Genomic DNA, 13,048 nt, shown 5'->3' with positions numbered 1-13,048 from the left:
GAATAATAAATTTGAAATTTATAAAGTTTAGTTGTATATTAGGCAAATATAACACACTACAACATAAGTTAGAAGAATATGGTTCACCTTAAAAATATATTAATCAAACATACAAAAAATAATTGTTACTTTTTATATATTACATCTCATTACATAATATTTATATATTCTCATACATCGCAAGGGTCTGCGGTTAGTTTAAAAGAAAAAAGTTGACTTGATAGAAGAGAGAGACATATATTGCAATTGGCATCAAACTACATGAAAAAAAGAAGGGAGTCTAGTGAAGAATAAAGTGTATCAAAACCTTCACGTCCAATACTGCTCTCTTTTGAGAAAGGCAGCTAGTCAGCTACTTAGCAATTACTCTCCAGAATCTTTTCTTCAAATGCGCAATACCTAAATTCCTTCAAGATATGTACTTGCCATATCAACATTAAAGCAGAGGGCATTGTTCTATTCATATGTTCCTCTCTTTTGCACTTTGTATATGCTGCCAAACAAATCTCTACAGCATATAATCTTTTACTTAGAAGTTAGAACAATTTAAATATATATTTACTATAAAGTCTTCATTTTTATTGGAATTTATAAAATTATTTAATAGGCAATTCTATTTCTAGATAGGAAGCATGTGAAAAAAAAAAATGAAAATTTTCCGGCAATAAAGCAAAAGCATTGAACTTTAATATCTTGATTGCTTCAATGAATGGATAACACAGAAAAAAAAGGTTGTTTCTTTACTATTTGTTAATTCCACTTGCTTTGCCTAGAATGCCTTAAGTAATCTTTTCTCTTTCTATTTTTTCCCTGAAACATAAGTAAATTATTCTCGTCATATTTAATCACGTATATATAAAATTACTTGCACTCCATATGAAAAACTTTATAGAACCCGCCATTCACCATTTATTTATTTATTGTTATTATTATTATTATAGGTTTTATCAACCAACAATCTTGGGTTGCACAATAAAACTTTTCCCCTTTCAAATACCCCTCCAACCGTAATTAATCCTTTCCTTTCATTAGTTAAACCTAATATCATTATTAAGAAAGAACAATATGATAAAAATGGTGATAAAAATACCTATAAGAGGGTCCAATGTAGCGAGGTATCAGTATTACTTGGTATGCTTCATGATCTTAAGGAACACAAAAGATGGAGAGTGGATTGGAATTGGAATTAAGCCACCAAAGGAAGAAAAGAGAGGAACCATTCATGCCATCCGTTATCACTGAAGGAACAATTGTTAAAGTTGTTTGTGTTACTTTTGCTGAGAATCATTGCTGTCTAATATTACTTTCTTTAACCTAGAGAATTAATCCTTTGTGCAAGCATCATTAAAAGACAATTAACAGGAAAAGTGTTCAACAATGTCACCTTCATGGCTTATAAATATTGATGTGGTTATGCTAAGCTTGACACTACAACCTGCCTCTCATCACTTTTATCATCCCACAAAACTATTAAGCATTCCTGAAAGGGATAAAAAAAAATGACAGACGGAGTTTTCTTTGACCTTTCCTGGAAAGTAATTGAAGTGCTACATTCCTTACTTCTCCAAGAGATCAAGTTAGCATGTGGTGTCAAAGCTGAGCTTGGAATTCTAAAGAGCACAGTTTCTACAATCCAAGCCGTGGTTCTAGATGCAGAAAATCAAGGTTCTCATAATTACGAGATCAAAGACTGGCTCAGAAAGCTCAAAGATCTCTTCTTTGATGCAGATGACCTGCTGGATGATTTCTCAACTGAAGCTCTGCTACAGAAAATGATGACTGGAAGTAAGATAACAAAGGAGGTACGCATTTTCTTTTCAAGTTCAAACCAGCTTGCTTATAGTCTTAAGATGGGCCATAGAATAAAGGCAATTAGGGAGAGACTAAATGCCATTGCTGCTGATAGGATGAAGTTCCGGTTTATAGAAAACCCCATTGAGCCACAAGTCAATATTAGGAATAGAGAAACTTATTCTTTTGTACTTGAAGAAGATGTGGCTGGAAGAGATGATGATAAGAAAGAAATTATAAAACTTCTTTTTGATACCGATGTTGTAGAGAATGTTTCAATTATTCCAATAGTTGGAATCGGAGGATTAGGAAAAACTACACTAGCTCAACTCATATACAATGATAAAAATGTCAAAAATAATGTTGAGCCAAAGTTGTGGATTTGTGTCTTGGATAATTTTGACGTAAAACAAATTCTAGAATCTATGAAAATTGAGAGGCATGAAGAAAACCTTGAGATTTTACAAAATCAGCTTCGAGAAACACTTAATGGAAAAAAAATACTTCATCGTCTTGGATGATGTGTGGAATGAGGACATAGATGAATGGCATCAATTTAAGAATTTATTAATGGATGGTGCAAGGGGAAGTAGGATAGTGGTAACTACACGCTCTATTAAGGTAGCAGAGATAATAGGCACAACTTCACTTTATGATCTTAAAGGCTTACCGGAAGAAAAGGCTTTGTCCTTATTTGTAAAAATGGCATTTAAAAATGGCAAAGCACTAGAGAACAAAGCTTTAGTAGCATTGGGAAAACAGATTGTGGGAAAGGGTAATGGGTTCCTCTCGCTATAAGAACAATAGGAAGCTTATTGTATGGTAAAATCTCTGAAATTGAATGGAAATCCTTCTTAGAAAATGAACTCTCAAAACTAGCTCAACAAGAAAATAAGATTTTATCGACTCTAAACTTGAGTTATGATCATCTTCCATCGCACTTGAAGCAATGCTTTGCCTATTGTAGATTGTTTCCAAAAGATCATAGAATTAATGTAGATAAACTTATTAAACTTTGGGCTGCACAAGGTTTTATTAAGTTAATAGATCAAAGACAATGTGTGGACGATGTTGGTAGAGAATATTTTATGCAATTACTTTGGAGGTTGTTTTTCCAGAATGTAGAAAAGGATGATTTGGGCAACATAAAATCATGCAAAATGCATGATCTCATGCATGAACTTGCAATTCTTGTGGCTGGGACAGAAAGCACCATATTAAATTCAAGTTGGGAAAATGTTATTGAAAATGTTTGTCATGTATCATTTGGTCCTACAGATTTATTGATACATCTTTCAATGCCCAAGTGTAATGGATGGAAGATAAGAACAATTCTTGCATCTGGTGTAGGGGGGAATTTGGATAGCTTAACTTGCGATGCACTTGTCTCAAATCTCAAGTATTTGCGCACATTGGATTTGAGCAAGGTAGGGCTACGTGTAGTGCTGCATTCAATTGGGGAATTGAAGCATTTAAGATATCTTAATCTTTCTGAAAATTCTAGTATTGAAATTCTCCCCAATTCAATTACTAATTTGTTGAATTTGCTTACACTAAAACTGAATAGTTGTTTGGAGCTTAGAGAATTACCCAGGGACATTCAAAAGTTGGTCAGTCTCAAGCATCTTGATATTACTGATTGTAGCAAATTGACACATATGTCCTTTGGACTTGGGCATCTTTCTTCTCTTGAGACACTACCAATGTTTGTAGTGAGCAAGGAAGGTTTCAAGGCTAGGCCTAGTGGTGGGCTAAGTGAATTGAAATATCTTAGAAATTTGGGAGGAAGCCTGACAATTACCAACTTAAGACATGGAAAAGATGACAAGGTGGTGCTGGAATGTAAAGGTGCAAAAATGACTGAGAAACAGCATCTTCAACGACTAGAATTTTTGTGGGACCCAGAATGGACTGAAGAAATCGAATGTTATGATGAAATGTCATTGGAAGGGCTCCAGCCACATCCAAATCTTAAAGCATTGGGGTTTTATGGTTATTTGGGTGAAAATATTCCAAGTTGGGTCTCTTCACTCACTAATCTTATCGATTTGTGGTTAAGGGATAATCGTAGATGCCAGCACCTGCCACTGTTAAATCAACTCCCTCTTCTCAAGACTGTCAGTCTTTTGGATATGGCAGCACTTAAATACATGGAGAAAGACACTGCTAGTAATTTGTTTGGTACCTCTTCTTCAAAAGCAACATTTTTCCCATCCTTATATTCTCTTGAATTAAGGAATTGCCCTAATATGAAGGGATGGTGGATGAGAGATTATGATAATGAGGCAGAGCATATGTTACTGCCATCATTTCCTCGTCTTTTAAAATTAGGAATTTATCAATGTCCTAACTTGACTTCCATGCCCAAGTTTCCATTTCTCAAAGAAGAGCTGCAATTGTATAAAGCTAGCTCAAAGGTATTGCATCAGACAATGAATATGGTACCAAAACAGAGCCCATCAACCTCCTCCTCATGCAACTTTCCCCTCTCAGAATTGGAGTCTTTGTCCATATTGGATGTTTCAGATTTAGAATTGCTTCCAGAGGAGTGGCTGCAGAACCTTGTTTCTCTCTGGAAACTCTTTATAATATTGTGTGATGGACTAGGATCTTCAACTTGTAGAAGTATTCAACATCTCACCTCGCTTCAATCTATGGAAATATAGCCCTACAATGAGCTTGCTCTGCTAAACATCAAAGATGATGGCATGCAATGGCATAGCCTTAAGAGCCTTCGTTCTCTACGTCTTATGGGAATTACAAAGCTGGTGTCTTTACCAAATGGGCTTCAACATTTTACACTCTTCAACAACTCATAATTTCAGAATGTCCTAGTTTGATGGCTTTACCAGAGTGGATAGGCAAACTTACATCACTACAAAGTCTTTTCATTCGCAATTGCCCCAACTTAACATCATTGCCTCGACAGATTCATGAGCTCAAATCTTTAGAAAATCTGACAATTATTGATTGTCCCCTCTTACGTCAAAGATGCCTGAGACAAACAGGTGAAGATTGGCCCAACATTGATCATGTCCCACACTTAATTGTGGATTATTGGGACCAGCCGGAAATAATTTCTTCAGGTATGCATCTATCTTTTAATCCCAATTTGTCATAGCCTTCGATATTTCTTCAACATGCTTTTCTTCTTGGTGCATTTTGAGCTTTGTTGTATTTTGGAGAACTTCTTGGTTAATTGACTTCTCATGCAGGAACAAATGAACCATCTAAGACAGAGAACAAACCTAGGCTCAAAATTCGGACCCTATTCAAAAACTACAATTGTGCAACAGGTCAAGGACTCAGTGGTAATCTTATTTTCTTTCTTTCTTTCTTTCTTTCTTCTTCTTCTTTTATTTTAAAATTCTTTTGTATTTTGCTCCTATCCTTAAAATTTTTAATAAGACACGATTTTTTATTTATTTATTTTTTAAGTTTTAGGAGAACAAATAAGTATAACATAAATTCTTTCATTTGTTCTTTTATAAAATAAGATTGTGTTCATGGACTGACATATATGGTTGATTATTATAATTACAGAATCATAGAAAATTTCTTAGCACTTTGAGGGCAGAACTTAACCAGGCAACTACACTGCAGAATTGTGCTAACTATGGAGGTATTTTGTTTGTTTTTGTTTTGTTTTTTTTTTTTTTTTCATTAGGAGAGAGTGGTGTTATATTTAAAATTTTGACATAATTTGAAAATTCTCCATTGAACTCAGAATATAACTAATGGCTTAAGTTGTTCTTTGATGATCCTTTCTGTACACAATACATTCTCGTTGTAATTCTTTAGGCTTCTTTGTGTCCATTGTATGTGAAGTAGTCTTATTTTAATTACATCATCTTTACCTATAAAAAAAAGTAGTTCTTTGATGGGATAATCTACCTAAATAGATTCTTTCTTTTGGTTTATGTTAAAAGCAGAACATTCAATAATCACAAGATTCTCCATCTGAATTGCAATTTTTACCTACTAACTGAAAATTTCTAATTATAGTTTGAGTTTTTTCAAACATTTCAAAAAAAACCTTTGGTGCCTTCAGTTTCTTTGTTCTTTATCCCTTTTTATATGTTGGGTTTCTAATGCAGAGAGCATCACACAACCACGAACTATTTTTATTTTCCTTGTGGTTGATCTCTTGATATTTCTCTATCTCCTGCAGCTGCTAGCAACCTTTCTTTCCAAATATTTCAAAGTTAAAAATTCTAGTCTTTTGATTATTTGTACTCCTCATTGTTGTCTTGCCAAAAAGGAAAACTTTTTTCCCTTCACAATTTTTATGGATGGCAAGTAATAACTTATCTTCTTTTTATCTGTTTTCATGTGATAGATTGTTAATTAGCAGAGGAGCACCCAAGTAACAAGTTTAAGAACTTTGTTCGCCAAGTGGTTGATATCTTGCCTCTTTATCTACCTTCTAAAGCCATCTTTAAACCTAAGGTATTTGACTTTTTTTGTAGAATGGAACACCAATATTATTGTTCTTGTTTGTTCTTCATTATGTTTTTTGAGGTTTTGATATTTTGGAGAACTTATCAGTGGTTTGATTTCTCATGCAGAACGAATGAAGGCAAGGAACAAATCTTGCTTAAAATTCAGACATTGTTCAAAACATTCAGGCCTTGAAATTAAGCAAAGTTGTGAACTCAGCGGTAATCATCTTTTCTTTTTTATTTTGTATTAGGGAAATCTCTTTCTACTTTGTATTCTTTCTGTTTGTTCAAAGGACTTTTGTTGCATTTATGATTTTTTCACATAAATGGAGAAGAAAAGGATAGTGTAACTTGCTTTCTATTCTAACAATTTAAATCTTTGTACCTAAAACTGAGTTGATGAGGTGTGATTTAGGTTGCTTTGCTGAAATAGAGAAAGTCTTACACTTGAAGGGAGTATCTACCTGATCAACAAACACTGCAGGAATTCACTTATTATTAGGGTATTCTGTTCAGTCATTTCATTTGCACAATGTCATTAGATTAATTAGAAAGAAACTACTGGCTTAGTTAGTTTATACAATGAAATAAGGCAGAATAATTTCTTCTTCTCTCAAATGTGTTTGGAGAATTCTTTTTAATGTCAAAAGCATGATAAGATTGAGTCTAGTGTCTTTAGGGAATAAAAATGATTAAATCTAAAGGTAGACTTTTTTTCTTAAAATTAAAAAAAAAAAAAAAAAAAAAAAAAAAAAACCATCCAAATTGCATTTTGTATGTGTTGAGGACTCTTTTTTCACGCTACAAGGCATCACTTCATTGGCAACTCGCGTCACATCAACATATTATAGATTTTTGGGTAAATCTCATTTAAAGCCCAAAATAAGCTTATATCTTATTCAACTACATGGATTGGGCTCACATGGCCCACAAGATCCTTACTTCAAGAGATGGATTCATGGTCCATATTTCCTTTTCATCAATTGGGATCATAACCCACGACATTATCAACATCAATATATGGATCAAGTTCAAGTAATAAATCAAAACTCATGGCCCATATTATCTCTCATACTCATGGAAGGTGGCTTCTCCAACAAAAGCCCATATTTACATAAAATGACAACAAGCCCAAGGTATGTCATCTCATCTTCGGCTCATGATCCAAGCTCATGAGTCTCTTTGGGGAAACTTTGGGCGTCGTGGTTTGGAGGGCCAAGAGGTATGTTCAGTAAAGTTTCAGCGATTTAAAGTTGGTAAAAGAAACATGTTGCTTGGCGTGTCTTCTCTAACTCCGTGAACTCTGATGAGTTAGTGTGTAGCGGGTAACATATGGTAAGCCTCTCTTATCACATAGTACTTAAAATGATAAAACTCCCCATTGTTCTTTTCCTAAAACTTAATATTCATTATATGACAAACACTCAAAAACTCCTGCCATCTAAATGCTGACAAAATAACTATTCATTTAATCTCTAGTTGTTGCTATATGAATTTGAAGACCTAAGTATATTATTCTACATAAACTTATTACTACTTTCAGCTAAAATCCAACTCAAACATATAACTAAATCTGATTGGCTATCTTTAGTTTTCAAATATAAAATATCCATAATATATTTAATACCTAGCTGCCATCTGCCATAATTAGACCAAATATTCCCCTGCCAGCTGCTAGAGAAGAGCAATAAATGCTCTTCTTGCTCACCAAGATTAGGTCATAACACAATGAGACCTTGACTAGATCTCAGAAGCTTCGTTAACTATCAATCAATCATTCTATTACTTGCTAAAAATATATTGTAATAGAATCTTGGACCAAAAATATGAATAACCAAAAGAGGAAACCTTTCTAGTAGAATACCAGCAGTGTGTTCAGCACTTGACACTTGGTTGAAAGTGATATTACCAACCATTTAATTCTCAAATCCCAGCAGCCAGTTACTATACCCAAAACAGCAAGATACTCTTAAAAGAGATCTTACTATTTTTAGCTAAACCTATCAAATAAATGCTGAATATTATTTCCAGCAGCCTGACATCATCCAACCTGACATCAACCTGTGATAGCCTTTTCTGACAGTTGGGACAGCTTTTTCAGAACAGCTGTGATAATTGACCGAGCAGCCTTGAAATTACAAAATTTCCTTATTTGGCTAAAAACCAAAACCAACCAAAGAAACTATATTTTTCTTGCTAAAATCATTTCCTTTTCTGTTGGTCTTTCCTTCAGCTACTATTACCCAAAACAGCAAGAACACGTTAAAGTTGAACATACCATTTTCGGCCAAATCCTAGGATAGATTTTCTGAAAATTTATTGCTAATTGGGACAAATTTTTTCTGAGATTCTTTGCTAAATACCCCCTTAAACTCAGCTATAAATAGAGCCTTTCATTAACACCTCAAGACACACCAATAGAGAAGAACAACTCTCATAAACTTCTCTATTTTCTCTCCCTCTGATTATCTTCTTAAGCTCTTAATGAGGTTCTGAGTTCTTAGTTTCCAAATTAGAAACTAAGCTCTTCAGCCCTTATTTCACAAATGCCCCTCATATCACTACTCATAAGTTTTTATCCATCCTCCAACAGAAAATCTCCGTAACATTGCTAAACAAACTACAACACTATTGCTTTTCTTATGCTCATTCTCTTACTCGCCATATTCAGAAAATACATCTATCTTACTGCCCATATCTTCTAAACACATCTCCCTCTTCACTTCTCTTACAAAACCTCTTCTCTTACAAAATCTTTCCTCTTGGAAAGCAACGCAAGTCATCACTATAACTTCTCCAGTAGCTATAATCTCATATCTTTACTATCTTTAACCTCCATATCTCAATTTACTTCCATGTATCTTACAAGTTACAAATACAACATCCCACAAAACATTTATGTCTTTTACCATTTTCATACTTATCAAGAGATATCAAACACTCATACTGAAAGCCCTTTTCATGGAAGGCATAAACTTCTAATACTAAAACCCTTCTCTTAGAAGGCACAAATACTTCTTAGAAAAGCCCTTCCCATGGAAGGTAATACTATTCATAACTTCACAATAACTAAAAGAGCATTATCAAGGGGAAATTCATTTAAGTGCATGATAAAGGGGACAAACTTAACCAGCCTCTACACACAGCTGGACATACTCTCTCTCCCTCCAGTTGCACCCATTTTTCCCTTTCAATCTTGAAGTTATCATGGCAAACTGCCTCTCCACTGCTAGAGTCATTCTGTTAGAATACTATCAATTCACTGACGCTATACAACTGGAGTTACAAACCATACAAAAATAAGTGACTTTGTTTCTATATCTCTAAATTTACACTATTGAATACATGATTACTTCACTTTTAAATACATACTACTTTATTTCAACTACTATTACAACTGTTAACCAAAGCTATTATATCAAACACATTATTTATTCAACCATTATCATGATTCTTAGATTTTGGGCTTTACTCATTTTGTAGGCCTGTAAATACGCTAGAAGCCATTGAACTACGTGGCCCAATGTTGAGTTCCGGACGCAACTCCCTAAACATATTTGGGTTTAGCAAGGTCACCCCCCAGTGGACAACATGTGACTGCGTGCCGAAAAAGGACCCCCAACTGTATGTAATAAATTTTTAAATGATTAGATTTTGAATGTGTTATTTCAGAATAATCTTCAACTTTCATTAATTTAATAGTTATTGAGATCCCATCTCGATGTTTATTAATGCTCTCTTACTTCATTATGGAATAATTTGAAAATTTGAAAACTTGCTCCAAAATTTTTTTCCCCTGGAAAAAAGCAAAAGATAAGTTGCTTATGGAAGTTCCATCTCAAGTTTCTGCCAATGCAATGGGTGTCGATGATGTTTTGGTTTCAATGTTTTAGAACCATCTGTTCAAAACTTCCTTTTTGGCATTTTTTGATATCACACCTTGAAATAGGATTTTAAAATCAAATCTTACGATATTATCTGTTTGGAGTTACACCATGAAATTAGTGGTTGGAAACTTGATGATGAATTCTATTTATTTATGAAAGCAACATATTTGAACGTTGTGTGCTCATATGACACAGAGCCTGCCTAGATTCAAATTTTTCCTTTTGCAGTATTGTTGAGCATAGTTTATTTACTTAAAGATAATGTGGAAATTATTAATAATTCAAAGCTGGTTTTCTTGCTGAACTTCTTAGGGTCGTCTTGTGCAAAAGTCAAGCACGTGGTTTAGAAGCAAATATGAATGTTGTATCATGATTGAGAGCAATTTGGCACTCAGGGGTCATTGAATTTGATGTTTTGGGGAAATCTGTTATGATGTCTTGGAATTAGTTATTTTTTGTATGCAGGTGAGTGGAAATTTTTTAGGGTCATCTTATTGCAGATTTTGCTACTATCCCATCTAGGAAATTTAATTTGCTTCTACCATTTTATTTATTTACATTTGTTTCCATTTTTTTATCAATAGATTGGAATGAGATATGCATTACATTGAGAATGAATTAGACCATGAAACAAACGCTTCATAATCTGTTTGCTTGATTTTTAACTTGTAAAGCTTTGTAAATCTTAGTCTTTTATTTCTACCTAAGTTAGGGGTAGTTCAAGTGATCTATCAAACTTGCCTTTCCCAAAAATGTAGTTCTTGATGAGAAGTAACTTTCATGTTTGAACCTATGATCTTACTTTCCACCCTCATTTATTGGGGGAGGAGAGATGCCATTTGGTCCAAAGACCATTGCTCTTTTTTTTTGGGGGAGTGGAGGGTGTGTTACTTTGTAGTCAATTCAAAATCAAAATAGAGGTGGATTCTCATGAGTCTTCTATCCAATAGGCAATAGTCTTCAATGCTTTTTTGAATATTGACAGAGGTTGACAATGTTTCCTTTGTCATTGTGTTAGATGTGTATAATGGAAACCAGTGTAAAGAACATGTCACCATTTGGACTGATATACGCCTATATGTACACACACGCACACATCTATGGATATGATTAGATGAATCATTTTGATTCATTTTGCTGTGTCACAATTGAGTTCATTAAAATGAGTGGTGATTCTGGATTTAACACTTATAAGGAGCAATCTCCTGATTTAATGGCTTTGTGGAGGTGTTTGTAGTTATTGACACTTGACTTTCTCATAAAGAGCAATTTCTCAGTTAGCACCTTCACCTTATAGTGACACTGTTGTCATTATGTGATTTCTAAGCGTTTATCCATAGTTATGACGTAAGAACTCCTAGTTCTAAGCTCAAACTTAATGATAACAGTATCATCTATAATGTGAAAGTACTAACTGAGCAATTACTCTTTATGAGAGAGTTAACTTTAGAAAGAAATGTTATTATAAATTTCAAAAAACATAGTATTGGATAACATAACTTTAGAAAGGGATCAATTCCTCCATGTTTGCCAAAAAAAATATGATTAATTGTAGAGCACATCAGTTTACAGGTGGCTTTGGCCTATTAACATTTGTAGGTTTTGTGTAACCATATACATCTATACATCCATATTTATTTACTGATTCTTAGCCTGCATCTCTTTTTGAGTTTTGTTAAACACTTGTCCAGATTTCAATATTTACCTTCTGTTTCATTTTATACTAACAATTATATAGTTATGTACTCTTCTGCATGTTAGGTGGTTGGTTACCTGTTGAAGATTGGGATTCGGATAGCTCGCCATAACTATCTTGAAAGTGAACGCGTACTTGATTCTATTGTTGTGAGGAAAAAAAGTTGATGATTCACATTGTTGGATCACTGATAATTGCTATAAAGATTGAAAATATAAGGCTTCTGGTACTAATTCATATTCAAATAACCCAATGCTTTGTCTTTAATTTTTGAAGTTCATCTGCAGTTGTGATATTGGTGTTTAATGTGGCACATGTATGCATGCATATCTAAATACATGTATTGTTCCTCTTTTACCAGTCACTAATTTTGGTGTTGTAATTTGTTGTGGGCATGCTTGTAGTAAGCATTTAAGTGATTTACTTTGTTAAGAAATTTGAATAGGAATTTTCCCGGTTTTATTATTTTTTTTTATAAGAGGATTTTTCCTAGTTTAGTCTGAATCAGCGAGTACTGAGGATATGTATCATAATAAAATAGAACAGTGGTAAAATCTTCGGCTCTTTTTTTTTTAATAATTTTTTTTAATGTAAGAGTTACTTTGAATTGTAAATTTATACTAATTAAGTACACATGTTTTCATGCTTATATACATAAGCATTTTATTTTTGCCCCATAGCAAATGAAAATCATATTATTCAGGGTTCTTCCAAAATGTTTGAAATTTGCACCTGAATATTAATATATAATTTCAGTATAATGAAAACAATATTAATAGAGAAAATACGAGAAGAGTGGAAAAAAAAAAAAAAAAAAATCTCTTTTTGATCTTTCAAAATGTGCAAAATAATCAAATGCATTCCATTGGATTGTTGTGCCAAGTGCCAACTTATAACATGCTCTATAAATTGTAGAACATCATTTAATGCCTCAAATTGCTTATAGGTGAACTAATCCGAGCATCAATTATAGGTTCAAGAATGTTCTCTGTGTGTGCTAAGTTAAAACATTCAGTCCCTACATTGGGAAAGGGGCAAGCACCATGTTGGTGACAACTGACAACCATTCTGGCATCAAACGGAAACATCAACAATTGCAGCACAAATGGCTCCAGATGAATAAGTTACTGAAACAACTAATACAGTGAAACATGAGTTGAGTAACCTTATGGAATGTGATGAAGTTTAATGGAAGCAGAGGTCAATGATTACTTGGTTGTAAGAAGGGACAG

General features: G+C 33.6%; 2 protein-coding genes across 5 annotated transcripts; both read left to right on the top strand.

Moving 5' to 3' along the window:
- The first annotated feature begins 1,056 nt into the window (after positions 1–1,056).
- LOC115986833 (disease resistance protein RGA2-like) lies at positions 1,057–12,263 on the top strand. 4 transcript variants are annotated; one of them, XM_031110168.1, is made up of 9 exons: positions 1,057–4,877; positions 5,007–5,102; positions 5,335–5,413; positions 6,131–6,240; positions 6,360–6,452; positions 6,649–6,736; positions 9,717–9,857; positions 10,433–10,585; positions 11,882–12,263. In XM_031110168.1, the coding sequence occupies exon 1, from the start codon at positions 2,880–2,882 to the stop codon at positions 4,455–4,457; it is 1,578 nt and encodes a 525-aa protein (XP_030966028.1). In that variant the 5' UTR covers positions 1,057–2,879; the 3' UTR covers positions 4,458–4,877; positions 5,007–5,102; positions 5,335–5,413; positions 6,131–6,240; positions 6,360–6,452; positions 6,649–6,736; positions 9,717–9,857; positions 10,433–10,585; positions 11,882–12,263. The 4 variants fall into 4 exon arrangements, with proteins under 4 accessions (XP_030966028.1, XP_030966029.1, XP_030966027.1 ...); XM_031110169.1 differs by lacking the exon at positions 6,649–6,736; XM_031110167.1 differs by having other exon boundaries at positions 6,360–6,736.
- Positions 1,500–2,312, top strand: LOC115985444 (putative disease resistance protein RGA4). The gene has a single exon (XM_031108379.1). It carries the CDS (start codon positions 1,500–1,502, stop codon positions 2,310–2,312), a length of 813 nt encoding a protein of 270 aa, XP_030964239.1.
- Positions 12,264–13,048: the final 785 nt, after the last annotated feature.

The sequence above is a fragment of the Quercus lobata genome, chromosome 4 (assembly GCF_001633185.2).
Source record: "Quercus lobata isolate SW786 chromosome 4, ValleyOak3.0 Primary Assembly, whole genome shotgun sequence".
NCBI classification, from domain to species: domain Eukaryota; kingdom Viridiplantae; phylum Streptophyta; class Magnoliopsida; order Fagales; family Fagaceae; genus Quercus; species Quercus lobata.
Note: the sequence above shows the minus strand (reverse complement) of the source record. Positions and strands in the feature narration are given on the sequence as shown.